The 18,295-nt window shown below is 39.9% G+C and overlaps 1 protein-coding gene across 2 annotated transcripts in view; it reads right to left on the minus strand.

Annotated features, from left to right (window-relative positions):
• The window catches only part of LPAR1 (lysophosphatidic acid receptor 1), a 317,053-nt gene that overhangs the window by 62,320 nt on the left and 236,438 nt on the right, over positions 1-18,295 (minus strand). For both annotated transcript variants that reach the window (XM_030293259.2, XM_032595543.1), the window contains one exon: positions 17,644-17,803. In XM_030293259.2, the coding sequence (XP_030149119.1) occupies positions 17,644-17,688 (45 nt within the window). In that variant the 5' untranslated portion in view covers positions 17,689-17,803. The remainder of the gene's footprint in view (positions 1-17,643; positions 17,804-18,295) is intronic.

Here is an 18,295-nt window from a genome sequence, read left to right on the forward strand (position 1 = left end):
TAAATTTATTATTTTATAGTCTTAGAGGTCAGAAGTCCAAAGTGGGCTTCACTGGGCTAAAATCAAGGTGTTAGCAGAGCTGTGTTCCTTTCCAGAGGTTCTAGAGTGAATTTTTCTTGTCTTTTCCAACTTGTGGAGACTGTCCACACTCCTTGGTTCATGGCCTACTTCCATCCTCAAAGCCAGCAATAGCTCATCAAGTCTTTCTCACATTACCTCATTCTAACACCAGCTCCCCCGGCCCCACCTCATTTCCACATTTAGAGACCCTTGTGATTCCACAAGGGTCCACCCAGACTGAGTCCACCCAGATAACCCGAGACAATCTCCCCATGTCAAAATCCTTAACTTAATCACATCTTGCCAAGCAAGGCATATTCACAGGTTCCAGAGACTAAGTATCGGACATCTTTGAAAAACCACTATTGTGCCCACCAAAGAGATGGAAAACAATTTCTGAATTAAAAACAGCAATTCAAACAGTGAAATGGAGTGTAAAAATTCCAGAAAATGGAAATGGCAGGCTGAAGACATACTTAAGAAATTCATCAGCGCTCAGAGAAGGTGAGGGATGGCAGGAATATAAGGAAAGGAGGCACACAGATGGAAACGTGTGGCTATACTAGGACTCCAAGAAAGATTAGGACAAAGCTGAAGTAATATGGCTTGAAACGTAAGTTCCTGCTTAAGAAGAAAAGACCTCAGGGGCGCCTGGGTGGCTCAGTCGGTTAAGCGGTCGACTTCAGCTCAGGTCACGATCTCGCGGTCCGTGAGTTCGAGCCCCGCGTCGGGCTCTGGGCTGATGGCTCAGAGCCAGGAGTCTGTTTCTGCTTCTGTGTGTCTCTCTCTCTCTCTCTCTGCCCCTCCCCTGTTCATGCTCTGTCTCTCTCTGTCTCAAAAATAAATAAACATCAAAAAAAAAAAAAAGAAAAGACCTCAGATTACTGGTTTACATTTATATAAATTACAAAACAGAGCTAATTAAAAACAACTAAAATGTAGATACAGCTTGGTTAGATTTTGGAATCTCAAGGGTAAAGATAAAAATCTTTAAGTACAAAAAAATAAAAATAAACAAAAAGCAAACAAATCAACATCTAAACAAAGAGACAGAACAGGGTATCATCAAGCTACTGCCATAGAATTCCAAAGGACAGAACACAAGGGATCAGAATCTCCATCACAAGGAGAAAATGAGGTCCATAAATTCTACAGCCAACTATATTCATGTTCCCCATATGAGGATAATATACAATGGTCTCAAAAATGTGAGCAGTCCCAAAGAACATCTACATTTCCTTCCTAAAAACTACAAAGGCAAGTAAGCCATGAGAAAAGTAAAAATAAAAAACACAATAGAGCAGAAACAGTGGCACAAAGTATCAAAACCCTCCAAAACACTCGAGTCTAAGTAAGTGCTCTTCATGTGGCTCCAAAACTTAGAGCAAATATCAAAAATAATTCTTTAGGGGTGCCTGGGTGGCTCAGTCAGTTAAGCATCCAACTTTGGCTCAGGTCACGATCTCACAGTTTATGGGTTCGAACCCCGTGTTGGGCTCTGTGCTGACAGCTCAGAGACTGGAGCCTGCTAAGGATTCTGTGTCTCCCTCTCTCTCTGCCCCTCCTCTGCTCGCACTCTGTCTCTCTCTCTCAAAAGTAAACATAAAAAAATAATAGTAATAATAATAACAATAATTCCTGAAAGCATACTTATAAAAATAACCTACTCTGGAAGTAAAATCCCTTTATAGATAAGAACTTGAAATGTGGGAGAAGAATGTGTTAATTTTCTCTTACTACACAAGAAAGAATCAAGACACATCATTACAGTTGTAACAATAATTTTCAAAATTTTGAAAAAACCACCTCGTTGAATCATTATCCTACTTATTGTAAGAAATTTAGAGGAAACAAAAATATGATCAGGCAAAACTCAGGACTTTTTTAAACTTTATTCTGCTAAACTCCCCATCAGCATAATTAGAAATCTCTCTGTAATGAGAGAAGTTACAGAATTCTACACTGCCCAAGGAACAAAGATGTAAATGAAACAGGATTATTCCAAAAATACTGTCCTCACTGCTAAAAAGAGAAGCCCACATCCATGCCTTTTTCACATCCACCAATCACATCTCAGGATGATGGGGCGGAGGGAGGAGCCTCCTGGAGCTCTGCAGAGCAGATGTTCCAAATCTCAGAAGTTGACCTCACCCTAGCATGTGATCTCAAAAGAAGTCATAACAATTCTGCCGAGCCCGCACTGAAGAGAGGTGCATATGGTGTTCATTTTCACTGTGCACTTCATTTATTATTTGCACAGTCACAGACATTCCTGGAAGGCCAGGTATGGGTGGGGCACTGGGCTATACTACACCTGACAAGGGTACCAGACCCCTGGTGCCCCCACTGTAGAGCCTCTCACAGTCCACCCAGTGTGATTTCTCATCTCCTGAAACACAATATATTCATTGACCAAGTGAAAAAGGGAATACTTGGCACAAGCTAACTGACTGGTGATTAAACCTATGTGATTTAGTAACTATTTAGATAAGAATGTGAGTATGTATGCAACCGACATGCTAAAAGAGAGATTTTAATCTATGCTGGATAAATGACCAGTAATAAGATATAAATCAAGCCGAGTTGGTTTCCCACTCCTGCTAAAGTACAACAATGGAGTGAACACTTCTTCCCGATTCTGATGCTCCCCAGCTAATTGGTCTCTAGTAAATCCCATAACTGCTCTGAATGTTGATTTTCTTATTCGTAAAGTAAGGTGTGGATGCTCTCTTAGACCCCTGCAATTCAAGTTCTTCAATCTAAAATAATCAGACCTTCTACACATTTCTTCCCCCTGCCAAAAAAAAAAAAAAAAGAAAAAAGAAAGAAAAAAGAGAGAGAGAGAGAGAAAAGAGCACAGAATTAACTGCCATTAAGTCTCTATTAAGCAAAATTGTTCTCACCCACTTTTAGAGCCTCAAATTAGAAACAAAGAAAAAAGTGAGATGATCTGCCACTAGAGATAGAAAATGGGCCACAAAACAATGCTGATAGAAGCTGAAAATGTTTGAAAGCTAGAATTCTTAGAGTAGCTGAAGAATGGCAACTACAAGATTTTTTGAGTTTACCTGAAAAGGTACACAAGATACTACTTCTTCTTATAAAGTAACAACGTATGTGAATAAGATGTGTCCATATGTAAAGAGAAACTAGGGAAAGCAGATTGTACTTCCGTGTAACAGATTTATATCTGTTACAGCCCCTCGTAATGGGCAGAGATAAAGTGAGAAACATTTTACTTACCAAAATTCCAGAGAAAAATTTGAGTTGGTCTAAGAGGAGGGAATGAAAACAAAAATCATTAAAACATTAAGAGGTTATGGAGAAAATGTAATAGTCTTCTCAATGCATTATTGAGTTAAAAGGGAACCACAAGCCAAGGCAATAGGTCCCCCTGGTAATACATTGACAGATTATGGAGACTGGGCATTAAATATTACCGGGCCAAAGAAGATGAGCCCTCAGCCTTGTAGGAGGCAGTGAGCTAGAACTGAGAACAATCACTAAGCTAGAAGTCTTCAAGATCTCCACATCAGTAAAAGAGTAGACCAGGAAAAAACAAAAAAATTACCCAATTGCTCTGGGGAAAACAAGGAAGTTTGTCTGTCTTAGCTTAGGCTCCAGGCTAGGAAACAGATAAAAGGAGTCATGACCCCAAGCCTATAAATCACATACAGTTGTGATTTGAAATTCAACTACCTGTCAAGTCTGCAAAGCCACAGAAGGAGAAATTACCAGAAACCATGGTCCTGAGCTTGGGATAGCCCCTCCCCCTTCCTGCTCCACATTGTCTGGCACTAGCCAGCGACAAACCTCTCCGGAGGGCCGGACCTCAGTGCGGCCAGACAGGTCGCACTCTCTCAGAGCAGCCCCCACCCAAGACAAACTCGTCATCCAGAAGAATAAGGGCACAGGAGGAATAACATGTGAGAACCAGGACAAAGTCCACAGCAGGATTAGACCCAAGAACATCAGATGGAAGACCGAACTGAACAAATGGAGCTTCTGTATTTCCCTCTTTCCACTTCAAAGATTTCAACAGCCATACTTTCTATTTCTGTTCTTTAATGCTTATTCTTAATATTTTAACGTGCAGTCTTGATTAAGTCTAAAGGTGACCCTCTTCCCTTGATGCAAGCCTTCTCTCCAGTGTCTCTGCTCCCACGTATCATGTTACCGCCATTCAGCATTGTGCTTCCATTTATCAAACCTACCAAAAATTACTTGATATTATTGTTTTGGTTTTATATTTTCAAAGTTTATTTGGTTACCTTTGTATGAAGTCACCATAACTATGAGAACAAACAAGGAGATTAAGAATAAAAGAAATTAATGGGGCACCTGGGTAGCTCGGTCAATTAAGCATCTGGCTCTTGATTTCGGCTCAGGTCATGGTTCGAGGATTCGAGCGCTACATTGGGCTCTCCCTCTCTCTCTGCCCTTCCCCCACTCACGCTCTCTCTCTCAAAATAAATAAATATTTTTAAAAAGGAATAAAAGCTATTAGCCAATATTTTTAAGGAACATACATGAGAGCTCCTAAATATGTTATATATTACATATTATATATTTATACATGTTTATATGTAATTATATTAAAATATCTAATTATATAACATAATTACATACAAATGTAAAATATACAAATATAGCTTTATATATCAAGACTAAACAGGGTTTATTCCAGAATGCAAACATGATCTAGCATTTAAATATCTAATAATATAATTCACCACACAAATTCAAGGTAAGAAAATAAAGCCAATGATCATCTCAATAGACATGAATAAATGTGTTTGGTAAGTTTTAGTGCCCTTTTGTGATAATTTGGCAATCTAGAAGTAGAAGGGAGCTTCCTTAACTTGATAAAAGATCTGTGGCAATTGTCATAGTTGATGGAAGTACTCCTTTTTAAAACAAATGAAACAAATTACCAACTGCTTTTTAGCATGTACTCGTGGTCATAGCCAAACTGTAAGAAAAACAAAACAAAAACAAAAAACAAAAAGAATTGAAAAAGAAAAACCTTATTGTTTTTCACAAATGAGATAATCCGTTACACAGAAAATACAAAGATAACTGTATGAATAGAATTTAGCAAGTTTGCTGGGTTAACATCAAGCCACATGAATCAACTATGTTCCTATAGACAGAGACAATATTTTATGCGTAAAGAAAGATATTAAGATGCCAATATTCCCACTATAAATATATTAATTCAGGGCAATAAAATGAAAAAAATCCCAAAGGGTTCTTCATGGTGCCTGACAAGTTTCCTAAACGTTGATATGGAGCTATAGAAGAATCTGAATATCCAGGAAAACTTGGAAGTTCTTTGCCCTATAGAATACCACATTTTATTGAAAGTGACAGTAGTTAAGACATTGTGATGTTGTCCCCAGAATACATGAATGACCAAAGGAACAGAGCGCCAGAAACTCGGTATTAGAGACTTGCTTTACCCATCAATGGAGAAAATGGCATAACTGTTCATCTGTATGAAAAAATGAAATAAACTATGCCATATACACAGAAATTAATTTCAGGTAATATAAATATGTGAAAAAATATAATATGTGAAAAAATAAGTCTCTAAGACTTTGAAAGGAAAATAAGGCATCTATTTGTAACCCATAAATAGATTTTTCTAAACAAGGTCAAAACACTGACAAAATGACTAATTAGAAATTTAAGACTTCTGTGCAACAGAACTTTATAATTAGTGAAAAGAGAAGCTGGAGACTAGGAGAAATTTTGGCAATGCACACAAAACAGACTTACAGTGAAATGTAAAAACTTCCTACAAATCAAAAGGGAAAAGCCAAACAATGCAGTAACAGAATAGACAAAGATAAGCATAGGCAATTCACAGAAAAGGAAACTTAATGGCCAATAATCACATGAAAAGATTACTCTTCCAGGGAGTAAGAGAGAGTTAAACACAAACTGCAGTCAGATACAACTTATCTCCACTGGCTTGGCAAAAATTAACACGTCTGAAAATATCAGGAGTTGGTGAGGATGGTCATTCGGTGTTGGTGGGAGTAAAATTTAGCACGTTTGCTTTGAAAAACTATTTGGCAAAAACCACTAAAGTTGGACACATTCATACACGTGACTGAGAAAGTCTAAGCCTAGAAAAACTCACCCATGTGCTAAGGAGTCATGCCCAAGACTTTTCATCGCTACTCTTCTATAAGAGAGTATTTCTGGGGCGCCTGGGTGGCGCAGTCGGTTAAGCGTCCGACTTCAGCCAGGTCACGATCTCGCGGTCCGTGAGTTCGAGCCCCGCGTCAGGCTCTGGGCTGATGGCTCGGAGCCTGGAGCCTGTTTCCGATTCTGTGTCTCCCTCTCTCTCTGCCCCTCCCCCGTTCATGCTCTGTCTCTCTCTGTCCCAAAAATAAAATAAAAACGTTGAAAAAAAAGAAAAAAAAAAAAAAAAGAGAGTATTTCTTATGACCGAAATGTCAGAAGCAACATAATTATTTGTCAACTGGAAAACGGGTAAATTGCAATATAAACAGAAAGGTATGCTATAAAGCAGTGAGAATGAACAAAGTAGAGCTTTCTCTATGCTGAGGACTCAAGCATTTTATTCAGGACAATGCAGTACTCCATTTTTAAGAATGTTAAAACTCTGCAGAAATAGGGGCCCCTGGGTGACTCAGTTGGTTAAGTTGTGACTCTTGATTTTAGCTCCGGCCATGATCTCACAGTTGTGAGATCGAGCCCCCTACTGGGCTCGGTGCTGAGTGTGGAGCCTGCTCGGGATTCTCTCTCCCTCTCTCTCTGTCCCTCCCCTGGCCTCGTGTGCGTGCATGCATGCACCCAAGCACTCTGTCTCTCTCTCTCTCAAAATAAGTAAACCTAAAACTTGCAAAAATACTATATATTGTTTATATTTTCCCACATATGTATATATACCCACAAACATATGCAAGGAGATGACAAACATCAACTTATGATCTGAGCCAAGAGGGCTAATGAGTCATATTTTGGCAGACTACAAGGGGCTTCAGCTTTATCTGTAATTATTTGTTTCATTTATTAAAGACCAAAAGATTTGGAAGCAATGACATCAAAGTGTTCAAATTTCACAAAGCCAGGTAACAGATATATGACTGTGTTACACCACTCTATGCTCGTCTCTACTTAACATAAAAAACAAAAACAAAAACAAAAAACCAACCACAACAACAAAACGGCTAATTCATTCTGAGTCACAGCCAGTTGGCTGTGATGTCAGTAAAAGAGGGAGGGGAAGGAAGGAGAGGGAAGGGTAGCAACACCCTTCCAGGTTACACCAGGCCCAAGGAGTGATTATTGAATAACCTGAATATAGGAGGGTGTTTCACTTGCGACTCCTGTTTCCTGGGAGACAGCAAGGGGTATGGGAAGCACCATCATAGATTTGCAGAGGAGGTGAGCTGAAGCCTTAGAATCTGTGAGACCTGAGTTGAAGTGCTGGTTATCTAACACCCCCCTCTCAGGACTTCGTTTCCTCATCTATAAAAGAGAGAGAAACACATCACCTACTTGTAAGGATTGAGTACTTCTTACTCAGTTTTTGTACTATCTGTTCTCTTGAAACTTTCAAATTCAGTAACCCAGAGAGCTTGACGTTCATAAAGCAACCACCACCTTTAAACACACCTTTCTTGAACTCACAGATGAAAACAGTAAGTAATTCATCCATGAAAAAAATGAAAAATTATTTCCCATTAGCCCATCGAAATTGTCTAATAGCAGAATGTTTCCTTATTATCATGTTCCAATTTTTTTATAATGATATGTGTGTAGATTAGTGTCTATTTCTTCTGATGGTTTATCTATCCTTACACAAACACCCCACTGCCTTATTCATTATAACCATATAATAAATTCTGATACCTGGAAGTGCAGCTTTTCCCACCTAGCTCTTCTCCTTTAAGATTATATTGTTTTTTGGGTTTTTTTTTTTTATGTTTTGTATTTTTATATAAGTGTTACAACTGGCCTGTGAGGCTTCCAAAAAAAATAGGATTTTTATTGTGATCACATTCAATCTATAAAATGCATTTGCAGGGAACTCACATCAAATCAATGAATCTTACAATCTACTGATAGTTATCTATTTAAGTCATCTCTTTTGTTTTGTTTTGTTTTTTTTATTTATTTATTTTTGAGTGAGAGAGAGCATGAGCAGGGAAGGGGCATAGAGAGGGGGAGAGAAAGAATCCTAAGCAGGCTCCTCCCTGTCAGCACACAGCCCGATGCAGGGCTCAAACTCAGGAACTAGGAGATCATGACCTGAGCCAAAACCAAGAGTCAGACGCTCAACCGACTGAGCCACCCAGGTGTCCCAAGTCATCTCTAATGTCTATTAAAGTTTGATAAACAATCTCAAAGAGCTCTTACACCTATTTTCTTATTATTCCTAGGTGCTTGATAACTTTTCACACACTTATATACAGCTTTTCTGGATAATATTCCATCTAACAGTTGTTTCTCATTACTGAGATATAATGGATATATATCAGATGTTCAATTTTTTAAAGTTTATTTATTTATTTTGAGAGAGAGAGAGAGAGAGAGAGAGAGAGAGAGAGAGACAGAGAAAGAGAGGGTGAAAGAGAGAATTCCAAGCTGGCTCCACACTGTCAGGGCAGAGGCTGATGCGGGACTTGAACTCACGAACCGTGGGATCATGACCTGAGCCAAAACCAGGAGTCAGACACTTAACCAACTGAGCCACCCAGGAAACCCTCAGGTGTTTAATTTTTAAAAGACAGGACTGCATACCTATTTAAGTCTTTGCTGTGTTCTACTACCTACACTTAGGTACTCTTTTATTCTTTTTTTTTTTTTTCCAATGTTTTTATTTATTTTTGGGACAGAGAGAGACAAAGCATGAACGGGGGAGGGGCAGAGAGAGAGGGAGACACAGAATCGGAAACAGGCTCCAGGCTCCGAGCCATCAGCCCAGAGCCTGACGCGGGGCTCGAACTCACGGACCGCGAGATCGTGACCTGGCTGAAGTCGGACGCTTAACCGACTGCGCCACCCAGGCGCCCCAGTACTCTTTTATTCTTATAAAGAGTTTGTCTGCTTTCTTTTTCTGTGACTAGTTTAGAAAAAGCAATAAAATGTCTAACCAAAAAAAGCAGCAGCATTTAATACTGTATTGATTTATTTTTTTTTAATTTTAAGGAAAATATGCAAAAAAAGTTCTCAAAAGAATAAACACATGCTCCAGATACATCATCTGAGAAGGCTAAACATCATGGCGTAACTACAACTGTAATCCTCACAGATTTCCTATCATGCCACCTTGTTTCTTTCACCTTTTCTTTCTCCACTGTCACCGAATTGAAGCCCCATCTGCAAGCTGTGCAGCCCTAGTTTACCAGGCTAATCCTGAAAGAAGACAGTAGGCTGATGAGCTGAGTCTCCATCCTGACGTGGCTCACAGAGGTACGATCTTTGCCTGACCATGACTGCTGAGTCCTGAGTTCCCACTGGTCACTCATATATAATCCAGCATGTCAGAGAGAAGTCCTGAACATAAGCCATAGGGCTGGGATTCTTCTGGGTCCTCCCCTCCATTGTTTTTGCCAGGTTTCTTTAGTAACCTGATCAACTACAATTAAAGTCATGCTAAACGGAGTTTGGGAGTATGCAAAGCCCCTAGCGTTGGGGCCCAAAGATGAATCCAGATGAATGCACCTTCTTTTGAGGTCTCAAGGCTCCAAAACCACCCAAAGCTGGCTGATGGGGGTTCATCTAAGTGCACATATTCTGAGATCAGGCAGCTATTTAGTTCAACCATATCCTATTCTCTTCCTGCAAAAGTGGAGGTTCTTGCTCCCAAAGGGGGTCTGAATCTCTGAAAGTTACTATATTGCCAACCTAGCCTTTCGAGAACTAATCTACTCCATGACCCTTTCATAAACATTTTGTCTGATGCTAAAGAAAAAGTAACAATCCACTTTCACTTTCTCTCAGCCTGTGCCTGCCTGGAATTATCATTTATGAAATAAGTTTAACTTAAGGGCAGTTCTTAAGTGCTGCTATGCAATTATGAAATGGCAATATCATCACCCACAGCAAATGAAGGCTGATTTTTTAGATAACAGTCTTATTATATAGCAAGGTACAGTTCTCCAAAGACAGAAATCTCCTGGACTCTATGATTATGCTCTCCTCTGCTAGGAAACACACCAGAGCACTGCCCTCATCTTAGTGTTTATTCGTGGAAAAGCTGCAGTGACAGTTCAAAGAAACGTAGCTGGAGAAGCTAGGCACATGAAGAGGAAAATGGGCAAATGGCACCATAATGGGCAGTAAGAGGGAGAAAACCATGTCCCTTTTGAAGGATAAAGGGACAGCTTTAATCACTGAAGACTAAACTAATTAGAAAGAATTTATTAGAAAGAAAAAGAAGCAAACGTGAAAGGTCTCCTTTGTGGTTTACCCCAGGTATCTTTGCACAATTTTCTTTTATGAGTAGAAAACTCAAAATGTGCCCTCATATAGATGAATGAATAAAGAAGGTGTGATGTGTATATACAATGAAATTTTATCCAGCCATAAAAAGAAATGAAACCTTGCCATTCACAACGACATGGATGGACCTAGAGGGTATAATGCTAAAGGAAAGCTGTCAGAGAAAGACGAATACCACATGATTTCAGTAACATGTGGAATTTAAGAAACAAATGAGCAAAGAAAAAAGAGAGAGAGAAAGAGAGAGAGAGACCAAGGAACAGATTCTTAACTATAGAGAACAAACAGATGGTTACCAGAGGGGAGGTGGGTGGGGGCTGGGTGAGGTAGGTGGTGAGGATTAGGGAGAGAATTTGTCATGATGAGCATGGACAAATCACTGCATTGTACACCTGAAACTAATATAACGCTGTATGTTGACTATACTGGAATTAAAATCTAAAAAAAACTTAATGAGTATATTGTTAAACATTTCCCAATCACCACCGCCTGGACTCAGTCTAAATAAAAATCACATGACCTCTTCTCATGTGAGCTAATTAACTCTAGATCTCTCTTCCCCCCACCTTTATTTTACTTAGTTTGAAAAAAACCAAAACAATGTGCCCTCATGTTCCGAAATAAAATATCCTCTCAAGCTTTATCTGAGCTTATAAACACAAAAGGGAGCATAGATGAATTTAAATTGCAATATGAGAACAAATTTTACCTCTAATAGAAACATGGTTCAAGATAGAGTAAGTCAGAAATCTCGGTGTTTATCTACACATGCATTTATTCCTGGCAATGCATTGGAGTTTTCCTTAGACTGTTTATCTAACTTGGCTTTCCTTTGATGGATTTTCTGGCATACAACATAAGCACATCATCTACGCACCCCATATGCAGAGGTAACCACCTTCTCCCTGTAAAGTATTCTTAGAACAATTATGGGGGGGTGGGAGGGAGAGAAAGGAAATGATTTCATGTCAGGTATCTAAGGCGCCATCTTATGCCGAATGGATATTTTGCCATTTACATTTGGGAGCACAGTATAGTTTGAATTCTAGAGATGAAAAGAAATAAAACTGGAAAAGATACCTATATTGAAACACGCCCTAGGCATGGGACTTGAGCCAAAATTCACCTACATCTAAGCCCATGCTCTTTCCTCAGTTCCATGTTCGATGAAGCCAGACCACACTATGTCTTTGTTGTGTGGCCCTGGAAACATACTTCATACTCAAATTGGTCACACTTTTGTCTGAAAGCACTGTCAAGGTATCTGCAATTCCTTACGTTTGTGGCTAATAATTTAACAATTATAATCATTCTCTTACTTTGGAACCTTCGGTATGGGTCTAATTTTTCTATCCTTGAGTGGTGAAACATTCTGGTTGCTAGGTCAATCTATTTCCGACTTAGAGAATAAAGGGGGGATATGGGCTTGTCTTTTAAATCTTAAAAAGTCATCAAATGGTTTTGTGGAGAAGAAAACTGATCTGACCAATGTTTTTAGAAGATAACATAACTGCAAAACTACTTCTTAGAAAAGCAGTTGGGGAAATCTGAATATGGAGGAGTATAAAATGATATTAAGCAGTTGTTTTAAATTTTGTTAAGTGTGTGGGGTCCTAGGTGGCTCAGTCGGTTAAGCACCGGACGGACTTCAGCTCAGGTCGTGATCTCACAGTTCATGGGTTCGGGACCCTTGTCGGGCTCTGTGCTGATAACTCAGAGCCTGGAGCCTGCTTCTGTTTCTGTGTCTCCCTCTCTCTCTCTGCCCCTCCCCTGCTCACGCTCTGTCTCGCTCTCTCAAAAATAAACATTAAGAAAACAATTAAATTTTGTCAAGTGTGATAACAGTATTATGGCTATATAAATGAATTATTTTTAGAGATGCATAATGATGTACAAGGGTTGAGGTGAGAGGACACGATGCCATGCGTTTGCTTTACAGCGGTTCCTCCTCCCCTCAAAATGAGAGGAAGTGAAACATGTATGGCAAAATACTAACAACTGTTGAATCTAGGTGATGGCTATATTGGTATTCGTTGCATTATTCTTTTTTATGTTTGTGAATGTTTGAAAACTGCCATCATAAAAAGGTCTAAAAAACAAAACAAAAAAAGCCAAAATGCAACCCATTAAATATGGAATTGCTTTAATCCAAAAGTATCTAGTCTCTGACACCAGAAGTAAACCTCCAAAACCAAACTTTGGAAATATGATGGATTTTGTCGGAGGAACCTATTGGTATTGATGTTCAAAAATGCTGGTCTTCCACCAGATGACAAATAGAGACCTCCTTAAGTAGAGACCTCATTGTGTCACATCTAAAGGCTGGATCAGAACTAGAGGAGCACTCTGTTAAGACACTGAGTATCTACCCAAATTCATGCCTTTGACATGACAGCTACAGGAAATCACATGGACGTTCGAAAACAGCTTTTGTTTCCTGGGCTTAAAACCAAGCAGGTCACTTCACAATTGAGAGCAGAATGAAATACCTTATAAATAACTGATACCATACAGTCCTCCCTTACTGGAATCCCAGGTGTAGGATCTGAATACCTTTGAAATTCTCAATACTGGTCCTGGCTTTGAGAGAGGCCAAACCATTCATGCATGTGTTGAACTACTGACCCTTCCATTCAAAAGGAAAATAAAACTTTTCATCCATCCTCTACCCACAGTCATTGGATGAAGCACAATTAAAGTAATGCTAAACAGAGTTCTAGAAACAGAAAATGACCATTTACAGTGGCAAGTTGTTTTATTTCCTATCCCACCTCCACCCCACGCCCATATCTGCAGGACATGAACACGTTAATTCAACCTAATGATGACATGTTCCCGTTCATCCCTGAAGCTTTCCTTGGGTAAGGAACTCTTTAACGGTGCCTGGACTCACACAGCTATAAATCAGCTACGCACGGCCTCCCTGCTGCCGCTAGTCCAGTTTCGCCTCTGTATTTATCTAACTACATAAGAACAAGGTGCTTTCTCAACAAAAGAAAACAAAAATCCGCCTTACCGTCTAGTCGGGAGGACAGCAGGGAATACAAACTTGTCCCACTTCAAAGCACAAGGCCTATCTTTCACTCGCTAAGCAGCAACCCCTGCGGGGGTGACAATGGAAGCTTTCTTCCCTATTATTGTCTGAAACAATCACAGGCTATCTGTCCATATTAATTAGCTTATATCTAGTATTAGGCAGCCTTGATTAGAAAAATTCTCTTTGTTACCAAATGAATAGAGGAAAACAAAACCAAAGGGTTGTTGTTTTTTTTTTTTTTAAATTGTTGTTTTTGCCTTAGAAAAGGATTGTCAGGCCTTTCACACTTGAATGTGGGTGTATCTTTACACAGGTCCCTGAATTCACTCTGAAAGAATGCAAGTTGATGTGCCAGACAATACCAGTCTAAGCTGATGGAGTGAAATGCTTATTACGCCTTGCCTGAAGAGATGCCATATTTAAATTACTTTTATCTTCTCTGAACCTGGAGAAACCTTGATGTTGGAAGAGTAGACATCAATACAGACTTGGGGGCTAGGGCAAGTCAGCCTTGGATGAAAATCTGACAGCACAAATTACACGTGAAGAATTGACATATAGGTAATTAGGAGGCCCATCATTCGCCAGAGGATCTTGGGAACTAAGTGACCCAACAGTGGTCTGTATCTCTCCAGAAGAGGAAACTCCCTCTCCTTGGGACCTATTAGTTGACAGCTGACTCCTTCCCAGTGGGCTTGGGTGCCTCCAACTATCAGAGGCTACTGTTCCCAACATATGTTAAGAATAATGAGACTCACTACCCTGCTTGAGACTAAATAATAAACTTACCAAAATTGTCAAAAGTCAGGGTTTGAAGCCAGACCCAAAACTCCAAAGCTACACAGGCTTCAAGATTAACATCAAATTCCTCTGTGTAGCTTGCAAGGCCCTGCACAATCTTCTCCAACCTTGTAACCTAACCCATCTACCTCCTCTACCACCAGAAATATGCTGATGAATATCTAACAATGGGCTCTTAAGAGTAAGGGACTGTGTTTGCCAATTTCCATGGTTAAATACTCCACCCTGGCTGATTTCAAGTTACAAGCATGAAGTCAACTGGTTCACACAATTCCTGAAAATTGAACAATCAGATCTTCTGCGCCGGCAGAGCAGGCTCTAGCACATCTCTGCTTACAACCTCACACCCCAGCAGAGTGCAACTATCCCAAACTAACTTCCAAATGCTGTGCGCGCTCTCTCTCTTCCCTTGGGACATTCGACATTCACACACGCTGTTTCTTCTCCCTTGTCAAAGTCAGGATACATTAGCTCCTAGCCTGGTGGTCTTCCTTCCAGAAGCCTCCCCTGGTCCTCCAAGTCTTTCCTGGAGGCTTCCCTTCCACTCCTAGAGTAGCCATACTTCCATCATAGCGGTTGTGACACAGCACTGGAATTTCTTGTTCATCTTTCTGTGTCCCACTCCATTTTCTAAACCCCACAGGCAAAAGCCTTGTGTATCTTATTTATTCTTGGATCCCCAGGCCAGCCACTGTGAGCTTGCTGAACAGTATTAACTAAGATGTTTTGAGCACTCTGTACTAGATTTTGTTCTAAGTGTTATACATATCTCATTTCATCCTTAAAATAATCCTATGAAATTGGCTCTGTAATTATTATGTTCATTTTACAGATGAGGAAATGCAGGGACTAAGAGGGTGGATACCTTTTCTCCACCCTCAAGTGCTCAGTCAATAAATGTTGGAGCCAGGATTTAAACCCGGGCAGTGTGACTACGGAGATCCTTGTACATCCAGCCCAGTGCTTGACTTATTTTTTCCCACTGGTGATTTTCAGTGAGAAAACTTTACTTAAATTCTCCCTAATGAGAGAAATTAAATATTAAAAAATAATATATTGTCAGGTAGGTTTAAATTTGAAGGGATTTCTTTTTTTAATCTCCCAAGATCCAAGTTTTGCCCTCTTGGGGAAAACATCATTCACATTGGCAATGTATGTTCTAGACCTTTCATTATGTGTTTACATTAATGTACCATATGTTTATCCCTAAATACATATGGTTCTACAGTTTGAATGATGTCTTCCTGAATTAGTCTGCATTTTACTTTCTTTTTCCATCAGCTATCTTAGGGAAATAGAGTTGTGTTGAGATATGTATTTTTTTTTAACTGCTGCATGGTACTTAAATCTCAACATGCCTGAATTTATTGTCATTCCTCTATTGTATATTCAGAATGTTTTGTACTTCTTGGCCTTCAACTAACGCTTCAATGAATATCTTTATATATGTCTCCTTGGACTCATGTACAAGTGTTTTTCTAATGTAGTTACCAAGATGAGAAGAGGGTATGTGCAAAGGGATATCATTTGAATAGATACTGTCAAATTGCCCTCCAGAGAGACTGAACCAATTTACCTTCCCACAGAGGATTTAGAAGAGTACATATTTTCCCAAGTGTTTATATTAAATACAACCTCTTTCTACCTTGGGCAATGTTAAACATTTTCATTAAATGAGTCATTGAGAAATATTTCTCTTACTCACCAGCTGATAGTAGTTTGTGTGAGAGGAAAGAGATGTGTGGATAAGAGGCTCCCGCTGGAGATTTGGACAAATGGTGACACCAAGACTGAGGTGTTAAAATCCTTGCCCAGAAAAGCTGTGCTAGGGCCTAACTAAGAAGGGCTATAGCCTGGAGGCAGCTGCAGCAGACTCTGACATGGTGACCTTAGTCAGTGGGCACTAACTCTTGTTACCCATTCACAAAGTCTCTGCAGCACCAAAAAACCTATCAAGTGGAATGGAAACCAAATAGCCAAGGTCAATGAAAATGCTGGAAACACAAGATCCATTTACCAGAAAGAGAAACACAGATGGTGATGGTAACACTAAGCTTTCTGGAAAATACCAAACACTTTAAAATGGTAAATAAAGGAGGACTTTATCCATATCATAAAATTCCAAGGTCTTTTTTTAAATTTTTTAAAAGAGACAAAAAGCATTTATAGTAAATGAAGTAAAAATGTTCCCTTTTCCCTACCCCTTCCTCCTTCCACCCTCCTCCAAATACCCCTACTTCAAATGCATACAGAATTTAGTAGCCTGAAAAATGATGCAGGACAAAAGAAGGGTGAAAAAATATTCTGCATCAAGATTTAAAGCTCAATCAATATGGCTCTTTTTCAAAGGTATAGTTTTTTTTCTTTAACCATGGCTTAAAAATGATTGTCATGAATGAGATGGGGGGGTTACACTCTAAAAGGAGGGGGAGAAGGTGAAGGAAGTGCAGATGGAAAACTATAATTGTTGAGTACCTACTATGAGTTCTGTATATATCCTATCGTTTAATCCATACAACCATCCTGCAAAGTATGGTGACGTGAGAAGAAATTGAAGCGGAGTGAAGTTACCATGTCTAAGGCTATCCAACAATCAGGATGTGAATTCAAGCCTACCGATTCCAAAGGCTCTTTTCCCGACTGTACCACACTGTCTGCTAAAACTGAAAGAATCTGGTTAATACACTAATAGATCAGACTGTAAAATAATCTGAAGAAAATATTCTTGCCATGCAACTGTTCTTCTTCGCTGGACAGAGAAAGTAACCCATGACTACTGTTCAGAAGTTTCTGGACTTACATCTTCCTTTCAAAGTTCCTAGAACAGGTAAAGGCAAAATAATTACAGGAAGAAGACCTAGAGACCACATTCAGAAAACTTGGTGTAAGACTAGCTCTGTCCTGAGATATTCATTAAAACCCTACAAAAAGCCAAGAGAGGGAGAGCAGCAGGATTTACGACTGACCATCTTGACTGGGAGTTTGATGCCTATAGGAATAGCCAGACATTCTAACCACTGAAAACCCAGATTCGTACCAACAGAGGCTGGCTTGCTTTAATCACTTGCTCACTGTCCCAGCTGCTTCTTGAACTAAAGAGAACCTCCTTCATTAAAGCACTATTAGCCAAATGCCCACCAAATGACAATTAGAAGGTTACACACCATCCCTAGAGTGAAACGTACCTTCGGAAACTCAGTTTAAATATTTGACAAAATTAAGATTAATAAGCCCAAACTTATACAGGTTGAATCACTTACCTGGGGCTGTGAATTTGTGGGGGTGGAAGTAAAGGTGGTCACCATGGCAGCTCTGTAGTTGTGGGCAGTGACCAGGCCCCAGCACAGTGGCACCAGACACAGGAGTCAAGTTATGTTAGCTGCTGATCAGATCACGGTCATGCTAGGAGAAACTGTGTACCTGGAAAAAGAAAGGAAAACCCACATTTAGCCTGAAAAGACGAGCACTTCCTTCCTGGCCAGAGGAAGCAAAAATCCCCCGTTGCATATGCCAACTACTGGCTTAATCCAGTTGCGGGGGGGAGGGGGGCGCCTGGGTGGCTCAGTCAGTCAAGCATCCGACTTTGGCTCAGGTCATGATCTCGCAGTTCATGAGTTCAAAACCCGTGTCGGGCTCCCTGCTGACAGCTCAGAGCCTAGAGCCTACTTCGGATTCAGTGTCTCCCTCTCCCTCTCTGCTGCTCCCCCACCCCTACTCGCACTCTCTCTCTGTCAAAAAAGAAAAAAACATTAAGAAAAACACTAAAAGAAAAGAATCCGGTAGACAGCATCTAACATCTCAGAGCCAGCACTTCTGTACCATTCATCCAAATCATGTTACACTGATGCATAGTCAGAAGTCTGAATCCAGGTCTCCTTGCTGGCTACATGTTTCAGGGAGGCAGTTTCAAGC

The sequence above is a fragment of the Lynx canadensis genome, chromosome D4 (genome assembly GCF_007474595.2).
Source record: "Lynx canadensis isolate LIC74 chromosome D4, mLynCan4.pri.v2, whole genome shotgun sequence".
NCBI lineage: Eukaryota > Metazoa > Chordata > Mammalia > Carnivora > Felidae > Lynx > Lynx canadensis.